Source organism: Danio rerio, chromosome 4 (genome assembly GCF_052040795.2).
Source record: "Danio rerio strain M-AB ecotype USA chromosome 4, GRCz13ab, whole genome shotgun sequence".
Lineage (NCBI taxonomy): Eukaryota > Metazoa > Chordata > Actinopteri > Cypriniformes > Danionidae > Danio > Danio rerio.
Window position 1 is genome coordinate 61,221,028 of NC_141024.2, and position 26,795 is coordinate 61,247,822.

Consider the following 26,795-nt stretch of genomic DNA (forward strand, 5'->3'; position numbering starts at 1 on the left):
AAACCATGGGAGAAATGTATCAATAAGTCATGACTGCAACAGATAGTGGTAAAAAAGTTAAACAAAAAGACTTTTATTTTGCCGTGGCGCGTGACGTCATCAGGCAGCGCCGCTTCGTCGCTGTGATTCAACTGGAGAAAGGTTTGTTTTAAAACGTTTACAGATATAAACTGATTTAAAGTTAAAGTTCTAAAGTTTTAAGTTTTTTATACGATGCTATATTATGTTCCTGCTGTTGGAAATATTATTTTAACCATTTATACAACTATTTTAGTATTTTAGTAACTTTGTACTATTTTATTCTCAGTAACTGAAGGCTGTTGTTTGAATAAAACAACAGAAAAGTGTATAATAAGTGTTTAAATTAAATGTTTCACCTGATTTCTTTTTGTTAATTACTCTCAAATAAAGAAACCATTGAAGCAAGTGTTGAAGAGAAATTATTTTGTTTCTGTTCATTGTTTTATTAATTTTAAACAGGACATTTTTATTGTTTTGTTCATTTTGAACTGGATTAAGTGTCCAAACACAGAGAAAAAAAAAAACCCTGCTGAAGCGACTGATCTCCACACTGTTATAAAGATGGCGTTTATTAAAGAGGAGAGTGAAGATGTGAAGATTGAAGAGACATTCACAGTCAAACAGGAAGATCTGCAGGAACAAACAGGTTGGTTTTAATACTGATATATTTTAATATTAAGAATAGGCTACTAAATTAAATCCATCTTGCAGCCCTGAGTGTGCTGCCTAGTTCTCCTAAACGCACAAAAGCAGTCATTGAAAGACAGGAATGAGTTTCTTTTGTCACTTGTTCTCGTGTCTTTTGTCAATCTTTTAATGTATTATTAGTCTCCCATTTTCTCTACCTTTTTAAGGTTATTGTTTTTCTTGTTCTCCTGCTGTTGGTAAAGCGTTTTTGAGCACTGGCGCTATATAAAATAAACAAAAACAATAAATTAAAGTTCAAATGAGCTGACGATATTTGACCTACAGTATTCTCATAGAAGATATCTGCTATTACGGTGATAGTGTTGACTTTTACTTTTCATTTGCATATGTCACGTTGATCACAATTTTTTTATCAACTTCTTTATGGGTTTAAACTTGTTTCTAGTAGTTGTTACTAGTTCTCACAGATAGTATCTGAGTTAGAATTACATCATTATAATAGCTAATTACCGGGGCTATTGCTTTTAAACAGGGTTTCTGCGGTGCCTTAAATTCCAAAATCTAAATTTTCAATCTACAATCACCAACAACCCATCTCAATAAAACTTTTCATTCAAAAAGGTCTTTTTAATGGTTTAAATATTTACTTACAATAACATTTGTTTAAACGTGCTCCATTACTGCTGAGGACATCGACCTAGACAGATTGTTGTGCATATATTTTGTTTATTATAGGTTTTAAAACGTTTAAAGCATTTGTTCATTTATTTATTTATTAATTTTAAAGAAAGTTTACTTAGGAAAAAAAGTCTATGGATACAAGTAAAGCTTACTTGTTGCTACACAGAATTTTAAATCTTTTGCTAAAAAATATCTAAAATATAATTTTTAAAAATATCATTTATTATTGTATAATTAAATTATGATATTTTTTCATCGGGCAAAATAAAATCTTTTCATCTTAGCCATTTGAAAAACTCCTTAGCCTTTAGCCCTTTATGAGTCTAAAATTCCAGTCATAATGGTCTTAAAAAATCTTTAAAATTCTTAAATTTAACTTGGTGAAACCTGCAGAAACTCTTGTTTAAAGTATGTCAAAAAAAACATGGATGCCCCCAATTTTAAACTTGATGAATGAAATTGACACTAAAATAATAAATTGTTCTAAAACATTGTACAGTATTCTTAACTATATGATGTTGCTGTGGGACGACGTGAAACAAAATGAACAAATTATAGTGGAACAATAACGTTTAGCATTGCACTGACTACAACTGACCAACAAACTAGTCTAAAAATGACTTTTTCTGCTTAAGAAATGGATTACAGCATGCTGATGATATGCAAACATTTGAGTGTAAAATTCTTCAGTATTGACCATATTCTTCATGTACCAGCAGGCGGCGACATTCAAATCCTTTTTGCTTGAGACTTAAAAAAAAAAAAAATAATTTTTAGATCCTAAAAACAGTGTTCTGCTGCTTAGGCATGTGACGACAACAGTTTACAAGGTATACTGCGGTTAGAAAAAAGTAGATTTTTTAAAACTGCCAAAATGTTCTGCTGTACCATTTCTTTGGTGTATGTAAGTTTTTTTTTTTAAAGGTTTTGTTTTAAGTTTTTCAGGACAACAGTATCTTCAGCAAAAAAGATATCCAAAGATGCCGTTTTAAATCGTTAAGAAATCTGTGTTTTTGAAACTAATGCAGACAGTGTGTGACGTGTCTGAAGAGCGAGAAGGGATCCGGGGGTGAGAAAGGTGTGCAACTTATTTGAGGACCGGGAGGGAGACGTGCGATTTTTCACTCCTCGTTTTCACTCGTTTGCTCGTTAGGGTTAGGGTTAGTTTTGTAATTAAATTTAATTCACATTTCACATGATTTCTATGTGATTAGCTAACAGGTACATTTCTTCTGTCACTGTACCAAAATTTGAGGTCAAATGATTAGGATCCATATCTTTATTACATTTAGATGAAAATTGTCTAAAAATATTGGCCCAAAATCTATGTAATTTAGGGCATCCCCAGAACATATGACTGATCTGCTCGTTCCAAACCACATCTGGGGCAAGATGAATCTGAGTCACATACAGAAGATGAGTGTACCAGTTCTATGGCATATTACCAGGCTGTATCTGATATTTCTAGTCCCAGTTCGTCTTCCCATTTCTGATTTATATGGTTTAGGGAAGGAGAGGGCAGTTCTTTGGATCACTTCATATAACATGGAAATCATACCCCTTTGATATGGGTCCATATTTACCAATTCATCTATCCAGCATGCTTCTGGTTGGTTCAGTGAAGGACAGAAGTGTTTTTTAATGAAACTATGGACCTGAGGGTACCTAAAAGAATTAGACTGGGGAATCTCAATGTCTGTTCTTAACTGTTAAATGAGATAAATATGCCATCTTTAAACAAGTCTTTAACACAGTTAACTCCCTTCCTAAACCAAAATTGGACTGCTGAAATCTATAATCTTGGCAATACAAACAGACACCGTCTGAAATAGAAACAGAAATCTTGGTAGTATTATCAGTTTAATGGAATTGATCTTCCCAGCCAAAGATAAAGGAAAGGTTGACCAGTGCATCATGTCTCGTTTGACTTTGTCTAACAACATTTAAAAATTATTATTAAACAAATCCTTATATTTACGTGTCACACTCACACCAAGATATACAAATTTATCAGGACTTGCTTAAAATGGAAAGGTTTGGGTAGACATTTGCTGTGTTCTATCATTGAAAGGGAAAAGGAGATTTTTTGCTAGATTGACTTTGTCTCAAGAAACATTTGCAAATTCTGAAATGATTGTAAGAGCTTTTGGAATGCATGTATCTGTAATTGACAGAAAAAAGTAGATCATCCGCATATAGCAGAAACTTATGTTCTTGTCCCTCTCTGAAAATTCCTTGCAATCCATCTGAGTTCCTTAATATGGTTGCAGGAGGTTTGATGACAATGTCAAAGAGCAGAGGGGACAGAGGGCAGCCCTGTCTCGTTCCTCTAGAGCAGGCATGTGCAAACTTGGTCCTGGAGGGCCGGTGTTCTGCAAAGTTTAGTTTCAACCCCAATCAGACACACCTGGACTAGCTAATCAAGCTTTTATGGCCCGTTTCCACTGAGTGGTTCGGTTTGGTACGCTTTTATGGCCATTTCCACTGTCAAAAGGCATACCGAACCAAACCGTACCATACCACTTTTTTGGCACCCTTTCGAAAAGGTCCCAAACACTAAGGCCGTACTCACACTAGATACAGCTGCCTCGAACCGGGCCAAAGCGCTTGTCCCCCTCCCGTCTCCCCCGACGGCCCGCACTCACACCACAAACAGGCCTCGGCACACTTACGTCATCGCTGCTGCGCTGTTCAGTGAGAAGCGCTCTCTCAGCAGCACAGTGGAGATTTCTCTAGTTATATCGTTTCAGTCGTTAGTTATGCAGTGACATGCAGTCGAATATTTCGCCAAACAGTCCTTAGGGATGCTGTGACACGCAGTCAGATATTTTGCCAAACAGATCCGCCACTTTTGGCGCTCATAAACAATCATAAAGCTCTCGTGCTGCAGGAATGAGGAGGTCTGCTGAAGCCACGCAGCTGTCGTGCTTCGAGAAGTTCTCGTCTGTAATAAACTACGGCAGTTTGCGTTCACTGAACAGTAAGAATGATTAATAAATCCATATGTAACAGCCCCTTAAAAGTCACGTCTCCCTTTCAGTTTCGGGCTTTGGCGCGTTTTGCACTCACACACAAGCGTACCGTGCCAAAGCCCAAGTGAACCGCGCTAGGGCACACCTCTTCCAACCGGGCCAGGGCCGGCCAAGTGAACCGTGCTTGAGCCCGATTCACCGCACTCACACTTCTCAAACGATCCGGGAAACGGGCCTGGGCATGGTACGGATGGCATAGTGTGAGTAGGCCCTAAATGGCAGAGCTAGACGTGCAGCTGAACGCTATTGGTTTACAGAGATACATCATTCGTAGACACAAGCCAGAATCTTAACAAAGGACCCGCCATGTTTGAAATACACAGCGAGAGATTACAGCGGAATTATATACATATGCAGCCATGGTCGATCCGGGCTCAAACAAACCCTGTCGTCGACTTGATAAACAGCCACAAAGCCATGGAGAAGAGCAGATTTACCCTGTGCAGCGTAGTTTTTTACGAGCCGGTCTGAAGCCCGAGTGGTTTCGCTTTCTTCCTTACGCTCGCCACGCGTCTCTATTTGAAATAACAAACTTCTTGAGCTGATAATAATAACATGCGATTGATTATTGACAAGCTTTGGAAACCCGGTCCTGTGAGAAGCTGACAAACGCGGGACACATTCTGTGACACATTCAGAAAGAAAAGGACAAACGTTAAAATTCCTTCTTTTGTCAACTGATCTGAATCACAGAGGTATGGTAATTCTTAATAATTAAAAAAGCTCTCAATACATTCAATTTAGTTTACCTCAGAGTTGTAAAGAGTTTTATAGAAGTTTTTTAAATTGATCACTAATACCCTGTTGTTCAGTAATAATACTGCCATCATCCTTACTAACTGCTGCTATAACACCAGCTGCTGAGGATTTTTTCAGTTAGTAACACAATAACCTGCCAGCTCATTCACCATGTTCATAATGAATCTGGCGTGATCTTATGTGGAGATCCTCAAGGAGTCATTCCGCTTGCAGAATAAGTATTTTCTTATGAAGCTCTTCGGAAGATGATGTTGATTGTAGCTGATTAATTGTATTATTTTTTTACATGACATTGTCCATCGCTGATGGCCGACAAACTTCACGATGCTTAGCCGGCATCAGGATCCATCGCCCCGCCCCACATTTATATTGATATATAACTTATTATTTGCATGTCATCGTAATAGCAATAACAGTCTTTTTGTGAGCTGTGTTAAATGTTACATATAGCTGCTGCTTGCACGGCTGACAGCATCGTGAGGATTAAATAAAGGATTATACAATACCTCTCGCGCTTAAATGTGTAGATTCAGCGCCAAACACTGTTACCGGCGGACTTGAAGCCACGAGAAGTCTTTTATCCACTCTTGGAAAAGTGTAAATGGTGGATTAACATTCAGCACATGATCACTAAACAGATGCGCCGTTATTAATAACTTTAGGTAAATGTCTGTTATTTTCATTCTTTCATCTTCAGCGCTTCACATTTTCGCAGTTGTAGCTCCTATCATCTGAAGGCAGAAGGCATTGACTGAGTGATTGACAGCTGATATTAACCAATCATTTACATTCAGTTGTAGTGCAGTTAGCCAATAAGTAGAGCACAAAGGTGGGGCTAGCATTGCAGACTTTTTTACTTCAAGTTCACATAACAACTGTTTTAATCTGTTCCTGAGTGCTGCGTTTGACGTTTTTAGGTGCAAAGATGTATTCTGCATAAATGTCTCTTTAATCTGCGCATGCGGTGAGGATTTTACAGTGAAAACAATGAAAATGTATGCACTACACTGAACTCAAACCGAACTCTCGTGTTCTCCACCAGCTGTGGGAAAAGCCCTTGTAATGACACAGATCACTGTGCCATGCCCGTAGCCAGGGGGTATCGGGTTGTTCGAACGAACCACCCCCCATGGCCCCCATGTAATTTAATTTAATATTATATAATGCATATTATAATTATTTATATTTAACATATATATTGTAATAAAGTGTAATTTTATATAACTTTGGCCAGTAATTAGAATCCCATTGAGCCTCAAAGCCACAATAAAGTGACGCGAGTCTTGTGACATAACCCACTGAGTGGTAACACTTGAATCTTTGATGTGACATCCTCCTTTGATACCTTACTCTTTGGCTCTCTTCTCTTGAGCCCCTTTCACACATGCAGACCTTTCCGGAAAATTACCGGCAATTTTCCGGAAAGGTTGTATGTGTGAACAGGTCCTTTTTGAAAATACCGGTAAATTCGTTCTGGCTATTTTCCAGAAAGAGAAGTTGTAACATTCCCGGTAATTTGCCGGAATGCTGCGCTGTGTGAATGCAGAAGGAAGATTGCCGGAAAGAACGCGTGCACGTCTAGAACGTGCTGACGTGAGACACCTGCTTTAGCCAATCAGAACAGTCAGACGCATTTAGCTTAGCGTGTGCCTGTGAAACAGCCTGTGAGCGCCAGCACACGCACATATTATGAACATCTCGACATGCCAAAGTGATCCTCCATATGTTTTCTTCGAAGTTGTTCGAAGAACTGTTCACAATACTGTATTGTTCACAATTTTGATCATCCACAGAGTTTGTAATGTAGTAAAATGTTTACAAATACAAGCGCAGCCGTTTAAGGCTCATTTGTGGTAAATGATGTCAGAATTTACCGGTATTTTGGAATGGATTTGTGAAAGGTCTTTTCTGGAAAATTTCCGTAACGTCCTCGCCTGTGTGAACAGCGCTTTTTTGAATATACCGGTAAAGTCGTTCCGGAAATTTTCTGCATATTTACCGGTATAACTGTGTGAAAGGGGCTTTGATCTGTATTACAGATTATCTCTTGTCATCTGCTTTTATATGCAGTCACAGGAGCTCTCGTTTCCCTTTTTTTCCTGTTTATACCACATCATTCCCCTTCATGTTTGTCAGTATGTTATCGATCATTTGTGTGCATATTATTTTGTTACTCACCCTGTATGTTTCCAAGACCACCAGTGAGTGAGTGTCTGGTTGTTTTTTCCTACGGCACTTCCTCAGCGCTCACCCGACCTGGTGTTTACTTTGACTTTTGGTTTTTCCAAGACTCGCTTCTCAATAAAGACTTGCATTTGAGCTCACTCTTTTTTTTTTAACTCGTGACACACGTATTTTCTTTCTCATTTGTGTTTAAAGGTCTTTAGATTTTGGCATGATGTCTAGCTTTGAGGCTTTTTTTGGTCTACTTCACTTTGTCAGAAAGGTCCTATTTAGGTGTTTTCTTGATTGCGAACGTGTGTGGTAGTAATCAGGTCTGGGTGTGGCTAGAGAACTTGAAGCAGGTGTGATAAATTAAAATTGTTCTAATGGGAATTTCTTTTTTCACACAAGTCTGTGTAGTTCAGTATTTTGTCTTCAATTTAAGAATAAAAACCTTGATTTAAAAACTGCACAATGTGTTTAATTGTGTTATCTTTGACTAATATTTACATTTGTTTGATGATCTGAAACAGTTAAGTGTTAGATTTCTGCTTTGCATTTGTTACAGATTACATACCTCTAGAACATTTGTCATTTAAAGGTGCAGATTTAAAGCTTTATGCAGATATTATACATGTGTCATATATGTCTATGATGCAAATATTAGCAGAGATTCAGCTGTTTTTCTAACAGGTTTACCAGTCAGGCACAGAATGAAAAAGCATTCCCCATCTGCTTTACAAGTTTTACAAAAACAAACTGTTTTGTTGTGATTACGAATATATACAAATAGAAACTGGCCATTTACAGCTTTCAAATTTATGTCTCATCAATATGACCAAAATGATCTGGGATTAATCATATGAGAATCTGCTTAAATGTGTATCTGTGTAATGGACTCCAGGAGGTAAATATGACAAGATCAATCTAAATATGATCTGCTTTGTCTTTACATTTAATGTGCATCAAAATTAAGATTTGTGTAGCCAATGTTTTCACTTCCTTTTCACTGAGTTTTATGATTTACTAAAAAGTAAACTTATTTTTATTTCAGACCTAATTAAAGACTACGAGGAGAGTAAAGAGGAGGAACATCATGTCAAAATTGAGGACAAAACTCATTTAGAGACTGATTGTGTGTTAAAAGTGAGAGACAAGAGTTGTTTCACCTGCACTCAGTGTGACAAGAGTTTGGCAAGCAAAAGCAAATTAAAGACTCACATGAGGATCCACACTGGAGAGAAACCATTCACATGCACTCAGTGTGGGAAGAGTTTTAGCAAATCATCATCGCTTTATAGACACATGAAGATCCACACCGGAGAAAAACCATTCACTTGCACTCATTGTGGGAAGAGTTTCAACCACTCATCATTCCTTAATCTACACATGAGGATCCACACTGGAGAGAAACCATTAACATGCCCTCAGTGTGGGAAGAGTTTTAGCAAATCATCGTCGCTTTATAGACACATGAAGATCCACACCGGAGAAAAACCTTTCACATGCACTCAGTGTGGGAAGAGTTTTAACTGCTCATCATCCCTTAATAAACACATGAGGATCCATACCGGAGAAAAACCATTCACTTGCACTCAGTGTGGGAGGAGTTTCAGCCTATCAACATCCCTTAATCAACAAATGAGGATCCACACTGGAGAGAAACCATTCACTTGCACTCAGTGTGGGAAGAGTTTCAGCCTATCAACATCCCTTAATCAACACATGAGGATCCACACTGGAGAGAAACCATTCACTTGCACTCAGTGTGGGAAGAGTTTCAGCAAATCATCATCCCTTAATCTACACATGAGGATCCACACTGGAGAGAAACCATTCACATGCCCTCAGTGTGGGAAGAGTTTCAGCCTATCATCAAACCTTAATCAACACATCATGATCCACACTGGAAAGAAACCATTCACATGCACTCAATGTGGGAAGAGTTTTAGCCAATCATCATACCTTAAAAACCACATGAAGATTCACACTAGTGTAAAAGAGTATGTGTGCTTGGAGTGTGAGAAGACTTTTATTACAGCTGCAGAATTGAAACGGCACCAGAGGATTCACACTGGAGAAAAACCGTACAAGTGTTCACACTGCAGTAAGAGGTTTACTCACTCAGGAACCCTGAAAAAACATCAGAGGATTCACACTGGAGATAAACTGTAGACATGATCAGTGTGTACTAGGGTTGGGTACCGAAACCCGGTGCCATTATAGCACCGGTACCTTGGTAACTGGTATGTACCGGTATTAAATCAGTGTATGAATTTCGGTGCTGCGGGATGGACGTGAGGGGTGCATGAAAAAAGGCACATATAGGCGTTGCGTCACAGCATCACTAAACATTTAATTCTAAACAACTTTGAGGAATACCGACAGCGATATCAGGCGATTGTTATTGTCGCTATGGAACAGACGCACGCAACGTGCAGAGTACAGAGCATTTAGCCTGGAACCAGTGGTTTTCGGTGAGCGAGAGCGACACTCTTCAGATCAACATGCATGATCACGTTCATCCAATTTGCTTAAACTAAGCATTCTAAAGCGTATTTTACAAGCAAGGATTCTTACACAGCAACTGTCTTTACAAAAGTGTGTGTAAGGGGGAAACATCTCAAACTTAATGACACATTTGGGGGCTCAAAGGCAGAGCCTCTCTCGCGTGCTTTAGGTCCCTCCGGCACTCGCTTATGCTCGCTCCCTCTGTTTTCTTGGCACTATGCTATCTCTGTGACGGAGCTGCGCGCATCAGTTCCCCGCACTCGTCAGAAGTTGATGCCCAAATTGACACAGGGAATAAAAAGATTAAACTTCAGGTATGTTGATGTTGTGAAACACTATCAAAATGTCCACTGTTGATGATATTAGACTTCTGTTTTCAATAGCGATTTTAACTCTTAATATAGGAAGTCCTCGGCTATGCAGAGACCATTATTAATCAGAAATCTAGTGTACATAGTTTAACATTAGGAAATGCAGTCTTGAATTTAAAAACAGTCAGCTTTTATTCATGAAATAAACAATAAGAAATAGGACTTATTTTGACTCCAGAATAATTATGTTTTAGGAAACACTGTAAAAGTTTTCAAAAAGAATATTTTAAATGAATGGGAGGGCAAAATAAAATTACTTCAACTGTAGGCATGTTAAAGTTTACAGGTGCAGCAATGTGCCATGATGTACTTGAATGTTAGAAATGTGTTCTCCTACATCAGTACAACGTTGCTTGTCAAATAAATGAACAAGGAAGATTATTTTGAGTAAGTTATTTAATTATCTTGTTTATGAAGACTGCAGAGTGATGCATGAAAATAAATGACTTCCAATAATGTTTTAAGTATTTTGTGATATATATGTTAAAATGTGCTCCTAAAAGTATGTGGCCCCTGCCCGCCCCCCACATGTTAATAGTAAGCTAATGTCATTTCATAATGCAAATTTTAAATTTATGCTTACCAACAAATGATCAAAGGAAATGTATTAATGTAATACAATATTAATTGATGTTTACTTTAAACTGTAATTATGTTGTTCTATTAAAATAATTTTTTAAAAATCATTTGTCAAATAAAATATTTTTGAAGAGTCGTCCACCATCATTTTGTGGCTAAAAAGTGTCGATTCAGGCACCATTTTGGCACCAGTATCGTTTTAAAAGTAGCAATTTAGCACCGGTATCGAAAAACCAAACGATACCCAACCCTAGAGTTTCACTCATTCGGCGCAGCTTAAGAAACACATGGGATGGTTTCCGGTATGGTGTTGACACATGTAGCAGGATAGAAAGAGCGCTCCCATACACACTGGTATTAATGTATCAAAATGTTTTGATATCTATATATCAAAAAAGTAAATACATTGTACTTACTGTGTTCATAATGTCTTTTAGAACAATTCTGATACTCTGAAGGTGAAATACAGCTAAGGTGGGGATAGGTTTAGGGGTGGATTTGGGGGTGTAAAAAGTAATATTCCCTAAATTGTATCATGTGTCACAATATACACAGTAACTATATTGAAACAAATTAGTTAAAGCACTTAATAAAAAGAGGGATCAATCTTTTTGTGACATTTGTTTCAGTTTTTACTTTGGTGTAATGTATATGTAACTTTAATGTATATACAGAAATACCTTTTTGTATAGCACTCCATAAAAGGTATTAATTTAAAGAAAAAATCTCTGAGAGGGTATATTAATTTCCGCTGAGCACTGTGTGTGTGTGTGTTCTGCACTTATTTCTACATAAATTAGTACACTTCTCACAAATGTCTTTTAAATAAATAGTTTTGCCTTGTGTTATACTGTGCCTACACATAGCTTACTATAAATTGCAGAGTGAAAATGTATAAATGTGTTAGTTTGTGTTCTGTGGTACAAACATTTAAAAAAAAAACAATTTTGTATGTATCTATGCTGCAAATGCACACTTCAATGGCTCTGATGTGAGCCATAAAACTCCTGAAGAACCAGAAATGCATTTATTACATTTAAATCATTAATATATTTCTTATTAGTTTTTTCAAATACAAACATTCAAACAATTTTGCAGAGGGATTTAGTGGCTGCAGATATGACGTAAAATACTGTAAGTGGTTATCTTTGTGCGGAAGTCTTTACTCTAGGTTAACAGAAAAAATGTATTATAATACAATTCAAAAAATAAAAATAAAACAAAATACAATGTCAAAATGTGGGTTTAAACATGTGCTGAGTTAAAGTAGATTTAAAACAACAAACAAAAACAAGACATGCACCGAAAATAGCAACAACAGCAGTAGACAACTCTCTTTTTAAAAGCATTCCTTTTTTATAACCCACTGTATTTTACAAAAAGTGATTTAATGGCTCCCAGGAGTCTTTCCATTTCATCCCACTGTAAATCAGTAAAAGACATTTAATTATAATTATTTTTACAGGATAGGCTGTGGTATTTAAATTAACAATTTTTATAAGTAATTTGCTGCAAACACAGATATATTAGTTAAAGATTATTACAATTTTAAGCTTTGAAAAAAGGTTATCTTCACTTTACATTATTATCTACAAGAAAAATTGTTAACATCAAAAAACTTTCATAGTTTGTTCAACATATTTCCACCACTGTATGACAGAATTATATTGTGTATTTGTGACGCTTACCATCCAGAACACGGCTTTCCATCTGACTCTGGCCTCTTCAACACCCTTTAAGAACATGAGCATTGAGCAACATTAACTGTGAATTATTTGAACATTTAGCATAATTGTTTGACCTAGCCACAACAATATCTATTATATGAAATATCTAGAAAGTCAGCATAATTGTCCAAAAAAAATTTTTAATGTCAATGTCACACAATCAAGTACTTTCAAAGAAGCAGCTTGTCACGGTTGCAGGTTTGTGCGCTCTTCCGGAATGTCTGTGTGATCATGTGGGTTTGTTTTGTTTTTGTGGCCCACGTGTAATTGTTTTGGTCACGTGGCATGACGGCACTCCGTTGGATTGATTGTTCGCCAGCTGATTCACATTATCGTGCCTATATAAGTGCTACGTGTTATGTGTTCATTGTCAGTTCGTTATGTGTGCTATTCTGTCTGTGCTCAGGACCGTGAGGAGTTTCTTCTAGAGCCTGTTTTCCTGCTTGATCCCTGCCCTGTTCTCCTTGCCCTAGCACCGCACTCATTTGTTGCACCTGTTTTTGAGTTTGACTGTGTCAAATAAATACTTTTTGTTCACTCGCACATTGGATCTATCTGACCATTTATTTGAGTGTGACACAGCTAGATTGGCTTTGGTTGTAGAAGGCATTGAAAGCAATGTTAAAGTTGTCTGGAAACGTGCTGACACAATGCCTGACATACCATGTTACGCACATACCAAATATTACAGTTAACAGTGGATCAAACCAGTAGGACTAAATTCATGTTATATTAGTTGTGATCAGATTAAAATGATTGTGCTCATTATGAAATTAAATTATGTTTTAGAGGCAAAAAATCAATATTTTCAGATATGCCTGGTGTTCTAATGATTTCAACTACCACTATAAATACCCACACATTATAAGCTAAATCCCGCTTAAATTAAAGAGAACTACGGGATAAATCTTTTTATTTTTATAAAATTATATATTTTTTTACTTAAGTAAATTCAAACATAAAAAAGTGGTCTTACTTCTTTGGACATCCTCCTTTTCACAATCCTGTCATATGGAAAGGTTTTCTGGTTGGAATGTACTTGGCATTCTGCAGCAGAAATATATAGCTCTTACTTACAAAAACTAATATTGCAGGAAAATTCAGAGAGCAATGAGTCTGATATAAATACTGTGAAACATGAAAATTTGAAATGTAAAATGCTTTCACTCATTAAACATTCTTTTTTTTTTTTTTAAATAGTTTTATAGTTTGTTTTATATTCAAATTTTAATGTAAATTTTAATTTATAGTAACATTTACATTTACACCAAATGAGAGAACAGCATATTTTGTATAGCATATTTCAAACACATCTTTTTTTTTCTGTTTTACTGTAAAAAAAAATGTGTAGAGTATAACATCAACTTTGGGTAATGCAGTGGTAGTGGTAGGTAGTGCTCACAGCAAGAAGGTCGCTGGTTTGAACCTCGGCTCAGTTGGCATTTCTGTGTGGAGTTTGCATGTTCTTCCTTGTGTTCACATGGGTTTCCTCCAGGTGCTCTGGTTTCCCCCACAGTCCAAAGACATGTGGAACAGGTGAATTTTGTAAGCTAAATTGTCCATAGTGTATGTGTGTAAATAAGTGTATGGATGTTTCCCAGTGATGGATTGCAGCTGGAAGGGCATCCGCTTCGTAAAAACGTGCTGGATAAGTTGGCGGTTCATTCTGCTGTGGCGACTCTGGATTAATAACGGGACTAAGCCGACAAGAAAATGAATGAATGAATGAATAATATCAACTTTCTCATAGCAGCTTTACAGGTGTGTATATTGAAATTATGACATTCTATTAATTCAAACATTTTATAAACATTCTTCAGGCATCTCTAATACTGTTCTGTTCCCCATTTTATCTGTTGTTTTTCTGTTTTGATATAGGAACAATTTAGTGAGTTTGAGTAAAAGAAAGTAAACTTAGTATTACTATTTATTTCAGATACACTAAATGCAAATAGTTCCCCCCATTATTATATCATTCATTCATTCATTACTTTTCTTTGTCAGCTTAGTCCCTTAATTAATCTTGGGTCGCCACAGCAGAATGAACCGCCAACTAATCCAGCACATGTTTTACGCAGCGGATGCCCTTTCAGCTGCAACCCATCACTTGGAAACATCCATACACACTTATTTACACACATTCACAACGGTCAATTTAGCTTACCCAATTCACCTGTACCGCATGTCTATGCACTGTGGGGGAAACCAGAGCACCAGGAGGAAATCCACACCAACAAGGGGGGAGCATGCAAACTCCACACAGAAACACCAACTGATTTAGCCAGGACTGAAACCAGAGACCTTCTTGCTTTGAGGTGACAACTCTACCTACTGTGCCACCGTTTCACCTATATTATATTAGAATTATTGATAATTCATAATTTTACAATCATACTATATATTAAATTATCCTCTTAATAATTTGTTTACTCATTGTCATATAGTACTATTAAATGCAAGGCAACATAGAAAAGAATTGAGGAAACTGTAAAAAATAGAAAACAATCAAATATTACATTATATAGTTTTTAATGTAACAAAGTTTATATGCATACAATTATTCAGATAATATTCAGAATCTGCTATTTATTTATTTTTTCAGAACAGCAATATCACATTACCTGCTTGTTTGTAGATCCACTTCTTTTGTTTGGCCCCTTTTATGACACATTCTCTGGAGGATAAATCTGTAAAAACACACAAAAATAACACATACAGTTGAAGTCTGAATTATTAGCCCCCCTGAGTAATTGGCCTCCTGCTTATTTTTTTTTCTTTCCAATTTCTGTTTAATGTAGAGCAGATTTTTTTCAACACATTTCTAAACATAATAGTTTTAATAAGTCATTTCTAATAACTGATTTATTTTATTGGTAACACTTTACAATGAGGTTCGTTAGTTAATGCATTTACTAACATGAACTAATCATGAACAACACATGTACAGCATTTAATAATCATAATTAAATATTTACTAATGCATTATTAACATTCAAGTCCATGTTTGTTAACATTAGTTAATGCACCATGAACTAACAATGAACTACTGTATTTTCATTAACTAATGTTTATTAACAAGAATAAATACTGTAGTAAATGTATTGTTTAATGTTTGTTCATGTTAGTAAATGCATTAATTAACATTAACTAATGGACCTTATTGTAAAGTGTGACCCTTTTATCTTTGCTATGATGACAGTAAATAATATTTTACTACATATTTTTCTAGACACTTCTATACAGCTTAAAGTGACATTTAAAGGCTTAACTAGGTTAATTAGGTTAACTAGGCAGGTTAGGATAATTAGGCAAGTTATTTTTAACGATGGTTTGTTCTGTTGAAAAAAATATATAGCTTTAAGGGGCTAATAATTTTGTCCCTAAAATGGTTTTAAAAATTAAAAACTGCTTTTATTCTAGCCGAAATTAAACAAATAAGACTTTTTCCAGATAAAAAAACACTATCAGACATACTGTGAAAATGTCCTTGCTCTTTTAAACATCATTTAAATATGTTAAAAATACTTTAAAAAGAAAAAAATGAAAAGGGGGCAAATAATTCAGAATTCAACTGTATTTACAAAACTAATGTTTTAATTTTAAATTTCTATATATATTGTTGTCCCAACTAAAATGGGAAAAATGCTGTGTAAAAGTTCAAAATAAAGTCACCTGAATCACCGGAATCTGTAGTCATGCACTGGACTGCAGGACTTGATAGAGAGGAAGTAGGTGTAGTAGTGAGGGAAGTAGGCGGTGGAGCAGGAAGTGTTTTGTATGAAGAGGCAGGTGGAAGAGGGGTGATGTAAGAGGAGGTAGGAGGACTGAAGCTTGAGGAATTAGTTGGAGGAATAAGGTTGGAAGATAAAGGTGGAGGAGCAGATGAAGGAGGAAAGCTGGAAGAAGATTGTGGGGAAGAAAGGTTTGAGAAAGATGGTGGAGGAACAGCAGATGAAGGTGGAAAGCTGGAAGAAGACTGTGGTGGAGAAAGGTTTGAGAAAGATGGTGGAGGAACATCAGATGAAGGAGGAAAGCTGGAGGAAGTTTGTGGAGGAGAAAGGTTTGGGAAAGATGGTGGAGGAATAGAAGCTGGAGGAGAAACCGATGATGCTAGGTTTTGGCAGACATCAGGGTCTGTTGCAGCCGAATTCTGAAACCTCTGGAAATTTATAAACAGTTTTAAAATAAAGTTAGAGATTTCTTTGAAAATTTGTGAATTTCGTAATCAAATGACCACAACTCTTACTTTTAATAAAAACTTCGTACAGGCTGGCCATTTTATCTATAATTTTTTGCTGTGGTCCCTCTCCAAATGGACCCATTGTTGTTATTAGCTCTGTGTTGAATCCTTTTTTTTTCTTCTTTCGAAGTAAACAACAATGGCTTATAGCCCAGCATTTTCAATTTCTTAACCTGAAAAATAAATACATAAAAACAGTATAGAAAAATGCAATATAATCATAATATTAGCACAGCCATCCCAGATACATGTGTAGCAAATCTGCATTATCAAAGTGAAAGATAGTTTCTGAATTGCCAAAACAAGTCTTTATGTTTTCAGAATCTTATGCCTGCAACTGATCTATGTAAACACAATTAAATTAATACATTTGCATAATCTCTGCCCCAAATGCTCCGAAATGTTTGTCATGTACTGCAGTACATATGTAAAGTAATGAAAAAATTATATTATAATATCTTTTTAAACAACTTTAGAGAAACATAATATTATTACACTTTAAAATAACACAAAAGCTGCTCTTTAAATGATCATGATAGAAAATTGATTAGAATAAATTATAGTCTTCTGGTAAAACAACACTTGCTGTTGTGGATCTCAAGGATTAACTGCATCGATAGCTAAAAATCAAAATAGGATCAGTTAATATAGTCAGACCTGACATGAATACATTTGTTCAGAAATACATTTTTGATTTAGTTTTACCTAATAATGACAACATAATTTTGTATACACTATGCCTCTGTACTCAAATAATGTACTTACAGCAGTGCGGGCAGAATCTACAACACGGGCAGCATTCCTGTGTTTTTTGTTGTTTGCTGCCCATGACGACTCCTCAATGTTTTTTTGTTTTGCCATGATGCTTGCTTTTAAAGCAATGGCAGCAAAACAATTTCTGCACGTTTTGCAGTTTGAAACATTTATTGCCCCACAATTAGGGCAAGGCTTTTGCTTGGGTTTTGTCATTCTCTCTGGAAGGAAACAAAATATATATTAATATTAATCATAGACAAAAACATTGTCAAAAACATGTATTTTTAAAGTTTTTTTTTAAAAATACAATAATAGAAAAGATTATTTACAGGCTATAAAACACATTTTATGTAACAGTATATGCACATAGAATAATGTAACATATGTAATTACTCAATCATTTAATATATAAATGTATAAATTATTTAACAGACAAAGACATTTTTAATGTAATTAGTAAGTAAAAGTAAACTATGGAACATTATGAATTCAATGAACTCAAAATAGCAATAGAAATTATTAATTAAAATTGCATATATATATATATATATATATATATATATATATATATATATATATATATATATATATATATATTAGGGCTGTAACGATACACGATATAAAATCGAAATCGCGACACTCAGATCTACGATCCTGTGTCGCGGTGTAATAAGGAAGAATCGCGACACACCCATCTCGTGATACCTTTCCAATAACGTCACGCGTGCCTGCAAAAGTTGAGCTAATTAACCCTTTTTTTCGTTCGACATTACAAGCACTGCTCCGTTTAAGCCCTCGCAATATTTAGCCAGGAAAGCTTGCACGGAACTCTTAAGGGGCCGTCTGAATGTGTCAAGAATATCAAAAACAAAACCAACTTAACCCCGCTTGACAACCGACAACGCCAGAAACATTGCCAATGCTGTCAAAGCGGCCGGATTTTCAGCGCATATACGATGATTTGCTCACAGTTAATGTGGCTGCACAGGATGGGCGTTCACCAGATGTCAGGTAACAGCCAAACTTTTCTGTAACCGTGCTGTGCGCTTTCTGTTTGAACCTTTGGGAGTGCTGACTGACAGGTGCGTGCGGTCAGAAAACACGACGAAGCTTTCAGTTAAAATAAACACAGTTTCTATAGTTATAGCCTACTTTATTTAGAGATAAAGGTATATGGCTCTGCATATAAACACTCTATCTTGCTGGAGTTTATAGCCGTTTCGCTTTACTTCAGGACGCATTAACACCGCTCTGAAGGTCTAATCGTTGTTTTAAGTTATCCAGAGCTGTATGAATATACAAATCTTGAATATCACAATAGTATTAAATATTACAATTGTAACAAGACAGACAGCAACACTTTTGCACAATCGATACCCAGCTGATTCAGTCGTTTATAAGAGGACCGCGCTTCTTCTCTTCTTTTTTCCTTGTCAACATAAAGGCAGTAAGGTGCGCCTTGTTTTCGGCCACTTGTTTAACTGCAAGGCATACTTAATTTGCGGGATGATAACGTATAACCCGTGCATACAGACACATTTGCTAAAAAGCAAAATGGAAGAAGAATATTGCTGTTTGATAGCCTACAGACCTGTTGATACTAAACCAGCGCTTATGTTGACCTGGATCTGCGTAATGAACGCAACAAATAGGCTTTACTTTTTATTTTACAGCTTAAAGCATGTACGCAGATTAATGCAATATCATATTTAAACAAACTGTTTACAAAAAGTCAACATATGCGCGCGTGTTGTTGTCTTTTCATCAGGCAGCGCGCGCACTTGAACCGCGAGGGAGAGAGAGGAAACCATAGGCTATATCAGGACATATTCTTTAAAATAAGGATTTCTATTGAAATGTAAAAGGTTTTGTGATTATAATAATAACAGCGGGGCATTAAATAAATGCATATTTTCCGTGGAGCAAGCAATTTGAGGAAGTCTGCGATTTTTATTTGATGGAAGAAATAAACATATGATTGGAAAAAAAGCCTATGCCGGTTATTAAAAAGAATCAGTCAGTATTTTCGTTTTGTAAAATAAATTAATTATTTAAGTGAAAATAATTTAGGGCAGTCCTATTTATTTTATTTAGATTATTTAGATTATTCTGCTCTTTTGTGCTAAACACTGCAGGTGCGTGAAGATGCTCTGTTGTTCTGTTCCGCTATTAATATATAAAAATAAATCAGTATTTTAAAATGCAATATTTAATGTGTCATACACAAAATAGACACGTCAGTTTGTTTAATATAAAATTAATAGTAATCTGACCAGTTAACCGTTAATAACCGATTAATGAGCGGCGGTTGTCGGTTAGCAAAATTAACGAAATGAGCATCCCTAGCTATTTAATTTACCTTTTCTATGCAAGAGAACTTGATTGAAAAATAATTTTCAACATGCTTGAACCATCTAAACAATGGAGTTTAGTTTGGTTTTTCAACAGTATTTTGTTACAAAGAAAACAGAAGTGATATAGCTTTGCCTATTTATTTATTTTATATATGGCTATTTATATTGTTAATAATTTGCATAGTTAATATTGTTCTTTGATGTTTAGTTTATAAAGATTTTTCAAATGTTATTTAATTAAAAATAGTTTTAAAAATCTTTTTTTTCCCCACCCCACACGAAAAAAATAAAATAAAAAATCGTGATACGAATCGAATCGTGGGTCAAAAATCGTGATACGAACCGAATCGTGGGTTTGGTGTATCGTTACAGCCCTACTTGCCGTCTATAGCACCCAAGCAATTAGTAAATTGCCACTTGTTTTGAAATTCTGCTGCCACATCTCCAAGCTGCCTCTGTCGTAGTTGTCTGAAGAAATGATGAATCAAATGAAAACATGTTCTCTGCATTCTTACAGAGGTCATGGTAATTTTTTGTATAACAGTGTTTCATTTTCTCTAAGGCCCACTTATAATACTATTGAACAATTCCACTGCCATTATTTACAAACAGCTACATTGTATACTCTGAGGCCTGTTGCACAAAGCCAGGTTTTTACTAAAGTTTGCAGTAGTGATGGGAAGTTCAGATCATTTTACTGACTCGGATCTTTGAGTCTTGTTCATCAAAATGAACGAATCTTTTTGAGTCATTTCGTTCAATTGGTTCAATTTGCCAAAATATTATTAAAATGTTATGAATTGCTTCCAAACATATCTACAATTAGCCCAAAATGTTGATTGCACGGCAATTAAGTCATAAATAGAATATAAGGACACAATATTAATTGAATGTTTACCTGCTCTTTTGTCTATAAAGGCATTTTTGTCTCTTTGCTCAGCTCACCTCTTCATGTCTTTAAATGTCAGGGGTTCATTCACGTTACACTGACAGTCACATATAATCTTAATCAATGCACAGTCTGAGCCAATGGGAGCCATGACCGTTCGTTCATCACGTGACAGAATGACTCAAACACGAGGACTCGAGAGATGAGCGGTTCAGTTCTTTTTCTGGCTCTAAACGCGTATGATTGGCCTGTGATGAACGAGTGACTCAGACCCAATAGAGGACTCGAGAGGTGAGCGGATCAATTCTTTTTCCGGCTCTAAACGCATATGATTGGCTTCTGCCAATGTGCTGAAGACTTAAAATTAACGATACTACCTGCACAAATGTGCGCACGCACTGATAAAGGAATAACTCCCTGAGAGGACTCGTAGTTCCCGAGTCATATTGAAGATTCGTTCAAAATGAACGAATCGTTCATGAACGACCCATCACGAGTTTGCAGTTAATTTGAGCATACTGAGCTTTCAGGCTCAAAATTTGATGGTAAAATTGATGGTAAAATTTACCCAGATGACAAACAATAAGAAAATATGTCCATGAATACTGTCTTTAGAATACTGTCTTTAGAATAAAAATATATATTTTTATAAACTTTTTTTATACTAAAACTACTATTACTTTTATACTAAAACCGCTGTGTTGTTTACATTAAATGACTTACTGTAACGTTCGCTTTCAGAACGTATTTTGTATAAGTGTGTGCGTTTGTTTGTATGTGGGTGTGTCGTTTTATGCATTTGTTACAGGTACGAACGGCATTGAAGGATCCGCATTTCGTGCTGATGACGTTGGCCGCTGACGCTGGGTTTGCGCCACCAATTGCTGGTTCGCGTAGCGTTTAAAAGCCGAGCCCAAACTGCAATGGCAATCTCTCTCTCTCTCTGTCTCTTACCTTCTCGTCACTTCTCGATCTTATTCTTTCTGTGGGTCTCTATGAGGACAGTCTCTCTTGCGAGGGCTAGTCTGAGAATGTGTTTTGCTTGTTTAATGCTCTTGTCTAAAGTTTGAGATTTGATAATGCAATATGTTTACTTGTGAACTTGTCCAGTTAAATGACATGTTTGAGTTATGCCTCGGAGAGGTGTAGGAGTGAGTAAGTCGCGCGATATACATATACAACACTCAGATGCATATTTTGTATTAGTTCACTAGGTTCAGGAGAATGTGCTGTTGTCTGTATGTTTTGTTTTTAGTTAGAGCAGTTTAGTTAAGACGTTTGGTACGTTGAAGATGTTTTTTTCATGCTTTTCATATTTAGTTTAGTTTGGTGAAAACAGTTACTGAGTTTTGTTATATTTACTTCTTTGATTTAAGCACATTCAACTACTTCCCCTCCCCCAGGTAATTCATCATTTAATCATTGTAAATATTATTCTTTCACTGTATAATATATTTTCACTGGTATCATTGGATGTATGGGCAATAAATAATTGTGGTGATATTTGGTTTTCAGTTGATTTCTTTCTCCATCTGCTCGTCACACACATTAAACTATTTTATGTTATGTCATCTACTCCTAGTTTAATATTAACATCTAAAAGGACGTAACTATATATATATATATATATATATATATATATATATATATATATATATATATATATATATATATATATTTGCAAAAAGGACAACTCGGTTTGTAACAATTTTTAAAAATCATGTTTTTTCATTGTTTTCCAAATAATCTTAATGCAGTTGGGTTGTTTTGATTGCGTAAAAATAAGTGCATAAAGCAAAGCTAATAAACAATAAAACATAATAAAAACAACATAATAAAATGTTTTTTGAAAAAAAAAATGGTTAAGAGAAAAAAACACCACTAACAAATGCATTGACTAGCGTCATTGGTCACTGTTTAAGGATATTGTTCATAAGATATAGCTTTCCTCAGCAGACATTCAAACAAATTTTTTTCATTTGTAAATAGTTCTAACTGAGGTTTCATAATTAGTAATGGACACCTGGCCACAACTTTTAAAATGTCAGCTTAAGTATTGAATCCGTGGCTGAAGGAAGTTTTATGAAAAATAGTGGCTTTAAAGACACCCCATTGTTGTTTTACCCATTTATGCCGTCAAACTGTTGCATAAATGTAATAGCTTTTCAATGTGGCTACATAAAACAATTCTGTAACAGATGTGCTAATATATCAAATGGCTTCTCATGAGATAATGCTTATAAATTACACATTTGGAACAATGGACCTAAATTACCTTTCGAATTGCAGGAAAGAATCTTCTGCCAGTCAGGACCATCAAAAATCTCACAAGAATGTATCTCCTTCATTAATAAAGTTAAAAACTCTCTTGTGGGACCACCCTCATCTGCTGCCCCCTCTCCAATACCATCAGCATCTCTGAATACAACATCCAGTTTTTTCTGGGTCAAGCCACTGGCGCCAAAAAGCACAAATTGCACTTCCCAGGATGTTGTCCGGTGTAATAATAATTAGATTTGATGGTGGTGATGAAGTAAAATCCACCCAGTTCTGCATGTTGTGCAGTAATGAATCGAGATCAACACTGAAAAAAGAAAATACAACATGTCTGTTTTTCTTTCTACATGTGGATTTAAAAATGTCAACAATGTAAGTTCATTTAAAATATAATCCTTCTCCACTCACTCTGGTTAAGAGACTACTGCAGCTGATGGGGATGACACTGGAGAGGACAGAGGGGACGCCACTGGAGAAGGCCGAGGCAATGCCACTGGAGAGGACAGAGGGGATGCCACTGGAGAATGCAGAGGGGATGGCTCTGATGGGGTTGAAGGAACAGTCTGTAATAGTGAAGTTGCAGTGTTGGTTTAAAAAAATCTACAATGTATCTTTAACAAGTAAATGGTTACTTCACCCCAAAAATGTTAATTCTGTCATTCAACATTCATAAGACATTTTGTTCATCTTCAAACACAAATAAAGATATTTCTGAGGAAATGTAAAAGCTTTCTGACCTCTGATAGAACATAATTGCCACATTCAAGGCCCAAAAAGAAATGGTTAGAATAGTCTATTTGACTCCACCTTAATGTTATGAAGCAACAGGAATACTTTTTGTGTGTAATAAAACAACACAAACTAAAAATAACATCTTAATTAAACAATTTCTTCTTTTTCATGTTGGTCTCTTACACAGTTGATGTAGACACAACGTTGTGACATACAACCCAGAAGCGCTGCACTGTGTTCACTATGTCAACTGCGTAGAAAACTGATATGGAAGAGAATAAATAGTTTAATTAATGTATTCATTTGTATACACAAAATGTATTTTTGTTTCTTTGTAACATTGGTAACATAAGGTGGATTCACTGTGGTCAAATAGAGTATTTTAAAATACTCTATACTCCGCCTAGGTCGCCTCTATGGCTCTATGGAAGGCCCTGACTATTGTACAGTGCTACAAAAGTACTTGGTTTTAACCATTTAATTTGCTTTTAAAATGCATTCAAAACAACCAAAAGTTGACAGAGTCAGATACATTAATGATTTTCACCTCCATGTGCAACCACTGAACATGTATATTTAATGGAGTCAATATGTTGTGGTCGAGAAGTGTCCCAGAGGCAGTCCTCATTATTGACATCGCTGATGTCATTTCTCGGATGATAAAAAACTCTGTTGAGTCATTACGTGAACCAACAAAGTCAAAGAGGACCTGAAAACCAAAAAACATTTATCTCAAACCAGTCATAAAAAGTTAATTTCACAGGTATTATATGCAATAAAAGTAATTCTATATCAATAAACAGAAGTTAAATGCTGCCTAACACCTTTTAGGCAAAAAATACTTTAGTTACTGGATTGATAAATAATATTTCTCTGTAAGTATGGAGTTACATTGCTATTTTTAAGAAACCAAAAACACAACTTTGTTATTAGACGCTAAACAGACACAGATACACATCTCTGTCATTATTCAAATAAATGCTACAATTAATTTATTCAATACATGTAATGTAACACACTTTATCTGTGTCTAATTCAAAGCAGGCAAAATGCTAGACACATGTCCTGTAACTGATGAAAATAACCGTCAATTTTAGACTGAAATAATTTCACTGACTTGTCTCAATTATAAAACTGAGACGATATTACCAATATTATTTATTACTGCTACTGACTGTAGTATTATTTTTATGATTAGTATTATTGTCGTTGCTGTTGGTTTTAAAAATTATTGATGTCTATTACTTATCTACATGTTTTCCAGAATACCAGGAAAAATAATATTAATGTGAATGTAATAATAATATTACTATTACAATTTATAGACCAATAGCTTTAATTGACCAATTATGAAAAACTATATCTATTGCTTTAACTCAAGTTTTATTTTTATGTTTGTTAGTCGATTTCAAATTAACACATTGCTTGTGTTTATGTGAACAATTACTCCATGCAAGTTAATCCAGTGGAAAACAAAATGTTTGTTTTAGTAATTTTTTATCAAAATCTGAACATTTGCTTACGCTCCAAATATAGATTTGTACCGGTTTCTTGTTTTGTATTCATTATGTGAAGTTGTTGCAGTTTATCAGTTTTGTAATAAAAAAAAAATGTCTCACACTCAATTATTGCCCTGCTATCAATAACAACTTTAAAATTGTCAGCACTGCATGTAAAATGACCATAAGTACTGTGAAAATGTCCTTGCTCCATTACCTTAAATAAATATTTCACAGGAGGGCCCTCAACTGTAGTTCATGCTACAACGCAGTAAAATCTTCAGAGTAAAATTTACTCAGTTAAGAGAATATTTGGTCCCTCTCTAAATTGAGCAAAATTTACTCAGCAGCAGAGTTAAAGTTAATGAGACAATGATGGGGCTAATTAAGTGATGATTGAGCACCGATGATGAACACCTGCTGTTAAAAGGCAGAAACAGAGAAGAGAAACACAAAACTACGGCTGTTTCTTAATTCCAAGAGCGCAGAGAACGGACTTGTGAGTAAAAAATAAGAGACTTTAAAATTTTAGGTCAGCTATTCCTTTAAGCTATGTACTCTGAAGATATTTTTATTTTAAACAAAATAAATTCACTAACACTCACCTGGCAAATCAAAGGCAATCTTCCAGTTTCCATCAGCAATGACCACAGATGAGTGGTGTCCACAGCGGTAACAGAAATAACTGTACGTATACTGCCTGAGAGCACTGAAGTGGTAGAATGCTTTTCTCAGTGTTGTGTGGCACTGTAGTCCCAGAATGAGATTCTATAGTGTGCAGCATTCTACCAACAACAATGTGATTCTGCAAAAAAAAAATACAGAATGTACCTTTAAACATGTTGTTTATATGTTATGTTGTGAGTAGAAAACAAAGCGGGATGGAAAGAAAGACCCTGTTGTTATAATTGTGGAATTCAGAATTGTAGTCCTGAAAATAAACTACATTTCTGCAAACTGGGCATGCCTTGGCATAAACGGAAATACCTAAAAGAAAACGCATCAACACAAATTGGTTGGCATACAAAAAATACATAGAGATTATATACAGTATATATAAGATATATATTTAATAACATACCTTACCTCTATTCTGCCAAAACATCTTATAAACAGTTGCTTGTGTTGTAACCACAAAAGCATTGCTAAGATGGGGAGGACATGACCCTGGGCAGTATGGACAGGTTGTTTCTGATGTTATAAAGGTTTCTGGAATGGGTTTTTCTGTTTTGGTAATTTCAAGTGGAATGTCTTCCGGTAATCTTTTGCAATTCCACAAGTAATTGGTCATTGTGATCATACTACTCTGTGAAAAGGCCAAATGCTCATCCATACCGACATTCCCAATGATGCACTCCTCAATATCTTCTATATCCTCTGGGGCTTCTGGTGCGTTTTTCAACAAATAAGGATGCTCCCAATAAATCCACCACATACACATGTATCTGTGGACACAACTGATACTGTCCTTTAAACCGATGCACTTGGAGTGCCATTTTCCCAATTGTTTGTCAAATGTGGAAACTGTCCTTCCAAACTTACACCAGGTGTCCTTT

At 35.6% G+C, this 26,795-nt stretch overlaps 3 protein-coding genes across 5 annotated transcripts in view; 1 reads left to right on the forward strand and 2 right to left on the reverse strand.

Moving 5' to 3' along the window:
* Positions 1 to 26,795, reverse strand: part of znf1040 (zinc finger protein 1040) — a 175,470-nt gene that overhangs the window by 18,625 nt on the left and 130,050 nt on the right. The window lies entirely within an intron of this gene.
* LOC110439499 (uncharacterized) lies at positions 102 to 13,035 on the forward strand. 3 transcript variants are annotated; one of them, XR_015484143.1, is made up of 4 exons: positions 102 to 141; positions 481 to 667; positions 8,359 to 10,129; positions 12,899 to 13,035. XR_015484143.1 is itself a non-coding variant. In XM_087250224.1 (3 exons), the coding sequence occupies exons 2-3, from the start codon at positions 583 to 585 to the stop codon at positions 9,477 to 9,479; spliced, it is 1,206 nt and encodes a 401-aa protein (XP_087106350.1). In that variant the 5' UTR covers positions 102 to 141; positions 481 to 582; the 3' UTR covers positions 9,480 to 10,896. The 3 variants fall into 3 exon arrangements, 2 of the variants coding, with proteins under 2 accessions (XP_087106350.1, XP_087106351.1); XM_087250224.1 differs by lacking the exon at positions 12,899 to 13,035 and having other exon boundaries at positions 8,359 to 10,896; XM_087250225.2 differs by lacking the exon at positions 12,899 to 13,035 and having other exon boundaries at positions 520 to 667; positions 8,359 to 10,896.
* On the reverse strand, positions 12,139 to 26,102 carry LOC101884110 (uncharacterized). The gene is given in 13 exon segments (XM_088650540.1): positions 12,139 to 12,187; positions 12,454 to 12,470; positions 12,472 to 12,498; positions 13,469 to 13,539; positions 15,114 to 15,179; positions 16,165 to 16,661; positions 16,741 to 16,850; positions 16,852 to 16,905; positions 17,498 to 17,706; positions 23,007 to 23,315; positions 23,417 to 23,571; positions 24,288 to 24,449; positions 25,845 to 26,102. Coding segments are annotated over 10 exon segments (1,173 nt in total). The 5' UTR covers positions 23,080 to 23,315; positions 23,417 to 23,571; positions 24,288 to 24,449; positions 25,845 to 26,102.